The sequence below is a fragment of the Crocuta crocuta genome, unplaced genomic scaffold, assembly GCF_008692635.1.
Source record: "Crocuta crocuta isolate KB4526 unplaced genomic scaffold, BGI_CrCroc_1.0 scaffold647, whole genome shotgun sequence".
Classification (NCBI taxonomy): Eukaryota; Metazoa; Chordata; class Mammalia; order Carnivora; family Hyaenidae; genus Crocuta; species Crocuta crocuta.
Window position 1 is genome coordinate 118818 of NW_027531286.1, and position 6864 is coordinate 125681.

General features: G+C 59.7%; 1 protein-coding gene across 1 annotated transcript; it reads right to left on the minus strand.

Moving 5' to 3' along the window:
- Positions 1-599: 599 nt before the first annotated feature.
- On the minus strand, positions 600-4728 carry YIF1A (Yip1 interacting factor homolog A, membrane trafficking protein). Its single transcript, XM_077771411.1, has 8 exons — positions 4528-4728; positions 3623-3834; positions 3355-3459; positions 3144-3222; positions 1604-1661; positions 1273-1428; positions 902-1025; positions 600-802 (listed from the first exon to the last, which is right to left on the minus strand). The coding sequence occupies exons 1-8, from the start codon at positions 4556-4558 to the stop codon at positions 656-658; spliced, it is 912 nt and encodes a 303-aa protein (XP_077627537.1). The 5' UTR covers positions 4559-4728; the 3' UTR covers positions 600-655.
- Positions 4729-6864: the final 2136 nt, after the last annotated feature.

A 6864-nucleotide genomic window follows, 5' to 3' on the forward strand; every position in this document is an offset into this window, starting at 1 on the left:
TACCCACACCGGGAATGAGCAGGCTCAGCAGGGGGGCAGCCCCACCCCTAGTCTGCCCTCTCCCCTCCCCCAGGCTCTCTCTCCAGATCTCCCCCTTCCCCACCCCACTTGCCCCAACCCCAGCCCGTCCTGTCTCTTGGACCTATTTTCTATGTTGCCTGGAGGAGTCCGGCACCCCCTCCCCGGCCATTTGTGACAAAATATGAATAAACTACTGCAAACATGTGGGCCCCAGTTCTGCTCCTGAAAGGCTTGAAGAGGACATGGGGGCAAAGGGACTTTATAGGGGGCAGCCCTGAGCTAAGTCCTCAGGACAGCCAGGCTCAAACCACTGACCCACAGAACCCTCCAGGGACGCCCTCAGATGGATCAGAGAGGCCTTTGAGGTCTCCTCGGCGGCTGCTCCCTTCTAGCCTCACTTTCCTGCCACACCTAAACAGCTATTCCTGCTGAAACCCTTCCACCTGCCTTTCAGAGCAGTCTCAAGATCACCAACTCCAGGAAGCCCTCCCCTGGGTCCCCTGAGCCTGATAAACCGTGGGCAATGGAGACTCTCCCCCACCCCCCACCCAGGCCCCAGGAACAAGGGTCAAATACAATCAAGGAAATCAAATCTTCAATGTATGGAAAAATCAGTGCCAGTGGGGGCCAAAGGTCACCGGACCAGGTGGAAGGTCAGCCAGTATATGATGAGGGGCTGGAAGGCGGCAGCTCCCAGGGTCAGGTAGAGCTGGAGACGCTGCCGGGGAGCCGGGCCCCCCATACTGTCGGGGCCCAGGGCTGCTGTTCGCAAAGAGCGCACCTGGAAGAAAGGAGAGAGCTGAAGCTGGGCCAGGATGGGCGGGCTCGGCCCCAGCTCCAACCCCAGGGGAAGAGGCGGGAGGGGCAGCCCCAGACTCACGATGAAGTACATGAGTGAAGACGAAGTCCAGGCCAGTGCCACATAGTAGCCATCGCTGCCCANGAGCGGTGGGGGGAGAGGAAAAAGAAGATGCTGGACACCTTCCAAGGGTCCGGGCCTGAGACTGGCCCCACCACCCAGCCTAGACCCCAGCCACCACCACCGGGGCCCTTTATATCCAATCTGTCCCCCCTCAAAGTGAATCTGGCAGGCCCAGGACTCAGCCCTAGGACCTGGGTCTGAGACCCCCTCCACGACCCCAGCTCAAGGCCCTTCTCCCCCGTGTTCCCAGAGTGGCTCTCCGTACATTCCTGACCTGAACAACCTTACGCGGCTCCCAAGAGAGTGCAGAAGAGGGTAGTGGTGCTCACCCCACGTATTTGTAGCCACTGTAGGCCAGCAGGTGGAAGGTGCTCAGGTCACTGCGCACGGTGGCCAGGTAGACGCCCAGGAGCAGGGCGAGCACCTCCATCACGACCCACACAAGCGCCGTGCTTGCACACAGGCCCAGCACCTCTGGGGAGAACCTGTGGCCATGTAGGGGTGGGGGTGAGGGGAGTTCAGAAACCAGCCGTCCTGCTTGGCAGGTGTGAGTCTGGGGACATGGGGTGGGCTTGGGACTGGCCACAGGTCCCCTAGGGAGGTGAGGCGAGCAGTCAGGAGGGTGAGCTGGTGAGAGTGAAGGAGGGCCTTGGCACTGACCTTTTCTGAATGCCCAGTGCCATCCCAGCCAACAGCACGTAGGTGATGAAGGCCATTGCTGCCAAGAGCCAGAGAGATGCCATCAGCCTGGGTTCCTTGATCAGAACCTCCCTAACTAGGAATTTACTAGGAAGCCATTTACACTCCCTACCTTCTCCCCATACATCCTTCCCTGCACATCCCCACGGGCTCGGCCTCCACAGTCAGCTCCCCAGTACCCTGCCTGCTCAGCCCTCTGTCCCCGTGTACATGCTACCTGACCCTTGTCTCAGGACCCCAAGCCGTCTCCCTCCCTGTCCCTGTGCCAGGCAATTTACCAGTCTCCTGCTGTGACTCTAACTACATCACAGGCCGAGGCCATTGCTAATCCTAGACGAACAGGCAGGGGCCAAGCCAATCTCACACAGGACCAGAGGACCAAAATACAGGCTTGAAGAAAACTCGGGCTGTCCCCGGAGTCCAGGCCGTGAGGATGACTTCTTACGTCTAGCCATTGGCAGTGGCTATGGCTCCAGCCATCCTGCGAGCACGGAGGGCTCCGGGCTTACCTCTGCACCACAGCTCAGAGCCAGTGGAAGCTGGGCTTTCACGGCAGAGAACTCCTCAGCCCCGTCCCCTGCCCCCCTGAAGCACTGGCACTGTCATGCCCACCAAGGGCACAGGGTTGGGGTCAGGAACCAGCTCTGCCACCTAGAAGCTATGTGGCTTCAAAGAGATCCGAGTCTCTCGGATCCTTGGCTTCAACATGGAAAACAGAGATGGCGGTTCCTGCCTTACAGGGTGGCTCTGAGAGAAAATGGAATGAAGGATGGAAGAACGTGTGGCCTCCCAGAGCAACTGCGCTGACTGGCTGCCCTCACTAGCACCGGCTGCCCTAGCAACCCCTCCGAGGGCTGACCCGGACACACTCCCCCTATTCCAGGGTAGCCACCACAGGCCTTGCCGTGTACAGGCCCCGGGACAGAGAGGAGTCAGATGCAGAGTCTGCATATGCAGTGTGGGCGGCCTGACCCCGGGCCGTGTGGACGGGCAGTTATGGGAGCCCAGAAGGGAGTGGTCACTCCCTCAGAGGAGGGCGTGTTGGAGCAGGACTTGAGGGGGTAAGTAATACCAACGGCAGTGGCGATTTCGTGTGCTGCCTGCTGAGCACACATCCCCTCACTGAAGCTCCACAACAATCCTTTGTGGGAGAGACTGTTGTTATTCCTGGAGTCCGGAAGCATAAAAGTGGCCAGCCTGAGGTCCCATAGCTGGAAGTTGCAGGGCCAGGTCTAAACCCAGGGCTCCAGGCTGGGGAGGGACATGGCCCCAGTTAAGAGGCAGGAAGGCCTCAAAAGGGAATATGCTGAGAGCACCGAAGGCACAGCCAGGAAGCTCCTCACTGGTCCCCTGCTCTCATCTACCTGGTGTCTAGCAACGGCCCCACACAAAAGCACCAAAAGCGGGTGCTGAATCAACGCGCGAGCCTCTCTCTCCTCGCTGGTGCCTCAAGGCACACGTCCCCCCACAACCCCCCGGCCCAGGTCAAAGACAGACTCACTGGGGATATAGAGGTCAGGGGCGTTGAGATCTTGCCGTGGTGGTAGAGGCACATCGCGACTGTACTGCACTTCCCAGTTCTGGCAGCGGCGGCGGCAGCCAGGTCAGGAGGAAAAGATGAAAAGAGAAGAAAGAGGGGGATTGAGGCGTGGGGGGCCCAAACTCTGGGAAAGGATGAGGGGCCCCGCCAGTTCACCTGGTAGGCAGCTCACCTGGTGTGTGTAGGGGAAGACCAGTAGCCCCAGCTTCTTGGCCACATAGGCCGTGTCCACAGCAAAGAAATACTTGAGTTTGTTTACAGACACAAAACGGTGCAGCTGGGAGAGAGAGAGGAGGCTGTGGGCAAGCTGCACACCAAACCCCAGGGTGCTCGTCGGTGCACTCCTTCCCTGAGGGCTGCTGTGACAATTAGGCGGGATCCCGTGACGCCCCAGCCCTGGCCAGAAATCTTGCCACCCTTGCCCTGGGGGCGGGCCACACCTCCTTGTGGACCATGTCCTTCCCATGGGATGCGATGGAGCTGCCGTAGGCCATAGCCACGTTAGCCATTGGGTCCCCAAGCAAGTGGTTGACATTGAAGGCCACGTCGGCTCCTGGGGCTGGGTATCCCCCTGGCTGGCTGGAGTAACCACCGCTTGTGTCATCGAAGAGGGGAGGGGGATCTGGAGCTGCCCGGGCCCTGTGCTTGGAGCCTGTGGGTTTGTAGGTACTAGAGTGGGTGACAGGAATACCAAACATGAGCGCAAACCACCACCCCTTCCCAGACTGGGCAGCCCTGTATGGGTCCTGGGGGGCACGAAGCAATCAGTTAGTGAAATACACGCTGGATGGGGATAGGTAACCCAGAAAGAACTTGGAAGAGGGTCCCTTTCCCAGAGGTGCTAAATGTAGGCAAAGAAAGAGCGGAGGCAGCGCCTGGAAGTGGCTGCCCACCTGGGGGCTTCTGGGAGCCTTCTCAAGGAAAGTGATCTCTGAATTGAGCCTTGGGAGAGTATTAGTTTACTAGGTGGAGGAGATAACTCGGAGGGCATCCCGCAGGAACAAGAATGGGAAAGAAGACAGCGGAGTACCCAAAGGCCCTGGGCAGTGGTGAGGGCCCCTACTAGGGTCATGACAGGTAAAGAAAGTTCTGGAGGCAGACCCCGTTCGTGCCCTGGTCTGGCATGGGCTTCCCAGCTGTGCTGTCACCGCCCGATCTCAGGATTGGGCCGAGAGGGCGAAGTCCGGGACGCGTTGCTGAGTCGCGCAGGGCGGAAACCCGAAAGACACCCGCCGCTCTGGGGAGCGGTCACGGCTGCCCCCTCGCCCTCAGGGGGAGCGGGCCGCGTCGCCGACCCTCCTCCGGCCGGTCGGGCCGCGTCCCGCCCGCCCCGCGCCCCACGCACCGTGGGCTCCGTAGCCCGAGTGATAAGCCATGGCCGCGATGCTGGCTCTCCCAAGGGCCCGCTGCGCCGCCTCGTGGGTACGAATACTAATAAGGCAGCAGCTCCGCTCCCTGGGCACCGACTGAGGTTATGGAGTAGCCCGACACGTCCGCGAGCTCCTCGACCACAGCCGCCATGTCCGCAGCGTTAGCCTCCGCCGCCTGCCATTGGCTCCTCGGCGGCGCTACCTCGCTCCTCCCCTCTCCCAATTGGCTGCTGGCGCGACCTCGCTGAATTGGATTCGGCAGTAGCAACTTCCGGGAGGGGGATAGGCGGAGCAATTCGAGACACTCTCGGATTGGATGGTGCGTTTGCTAGTTTGCGGCCAGGACAGCCAATAGTTGGGTTAAGGTAGGAGGGTGTTGAGAATTATTTCCGCGCCTGCGCAGTGGGGCACTTGACGCTCGCCCTGCCACGACTACACCAGGTGGAGACCTGGAGGACGCGGGAGTGAGGCAACGAAGTTTCGTCGCCGGATGTACTCCAGGAGGGGATGAGTCGGTGGGGCTCTACCAAGTCCCACCCCTCGGGGCTCCCGCCCCTCCCTCTCAATGCTCTCTGTCCTCCGCCGTCTTCCATACTCCTCCCAGTCTTGGAGCAGAGCCCAGGGAGCCCGGGAGGTGTTAGTAGGAGGCCGCGCCGGGTAGTGACAGCGCGGCCAAGCGAGCCCCGGAAGCTGACTCCTCCCCCTGGCCCCCACCCCTCCTTCCCGCGCGGGTGCTGTCCGTTGTCCGGTGCTGAAATGTCCTACAGCCACGGACGGCCCCCGGGACTCTGCTGCTCTTGAGACACACATACACACTACAAATACTGAAAATTCCAGAAGATCTGAAGTCCCAGAGATTGGGTGGTATCGTTGGAACAGGCTCCTGCACCAGTCCTGGTCCGTCAACTCTCCCGTGGTCCAGCCGGTCTGGGGGTGGAGGTGTGCTGATCCACCTCCTGAAGCTGCAGTTGATACTCCTGAGTCATTGCTGGCCCTGCCGCCCAACCTAAAGTGAAACTGGGCTTTCCTTTCTCTCCGCCCAGTTTCGGACCACTCTCACCTTCCTCGGCGATAGCCTTCGGGGCCCTTCTCTCTCACACACCTTCGCCAACCACTTTCTAGAGAGCAAACCCAGGCCCTCTGCCATCGGCCTCTAGTTAGCTACCCAGTGTCCGGTTACACCAGGTGACTTTCCTACTCTTTGAACACAACCCACGTGGTCTTAATCGCAGTGTCTTTGCTCGAAAGTCCCCTCCACCTGGGATGCCCTTCCTCCTCATATCCGTTTATCCAAAGCCTGTTATCCTTTAAGAGTTGGTTTGACTTGTGTCTCAGAGAGAGAGACAAGGGGAACAGAGGAATGACCTGGAGGCCGGCTTCTAGGCTCCCTCTGGGAACACGTTTACCCTGTATGTAAATTCCATTAGGACAGTGTCATTCTCCACTCCTGCCCTTGTCTTCACAGTGCCAAGCACAGTACTTGAATATAGAAGATACCCAATAAACATCTGTGCCCAATAAATAAATAATTAATAAATAGATGTAGCCCTGGGTCAGTCCTTTCCTCTCTCTGCGGTTTCAATTACCTCATCCTCAAATGGGTAGGGGTATTAAACTGAATGATCTTTGCGTTCCCTTTGGGGAAAAAAAAAAGTCACAAAGCAACCCAACCTAGCATTGCCGCTTCCTTTGTCCCACCAACTGATTGTCTACCTTGAAGGCTAGGGGCAGGCGTGATGGGCTGAGACCCCTGAGTGCCAGGGAACAGCACTGGCGCCGCCACGTGGCATGAGGGTGCCCTCCCATGAAGGACAGATCCCACTCCCCTGTACATCATGATGAATGCTTGTGCACCTTTCTATTCCCATTTCTCAGATGGGAAGACGGAGGTTGGGGTGGAGAGTGCAAGCCCAAGGTCAGGAAGCTTGGGGCCCTGGGTGTCCTGCCCCCCAACCTGCCTGCTCTAAGTGGAGCCCAGCACCTCAGTCCAGCAAATGAGGATCTTTCTGGGTTTTAACCGCTTTCTCTCCTACAAGCAAGCCTTCCTGGGTGGGGGCCGGGTGGGCTTAGGCTTGGGCCTGCTCCTCAGAGACAGCACTGTGGGAGGTATTACCCACCTCTGAGATTCCCTGTCTCATTTTACAGCAGGGGAAACGGGCTCCGAGAGCAAGGACTCGGCCAAGGTCGCAAGCGCCAGCGCAGCGGGACGGGAGCCCAAGCTTGGGTCCGCCAGACTGGGGTTCTCGGGGGCGGGGGCAGCGCCCGCGGTGCCAGGCGCTGCCGGCGGCCGGGCGGGGGCCGCGGGGGCGGGG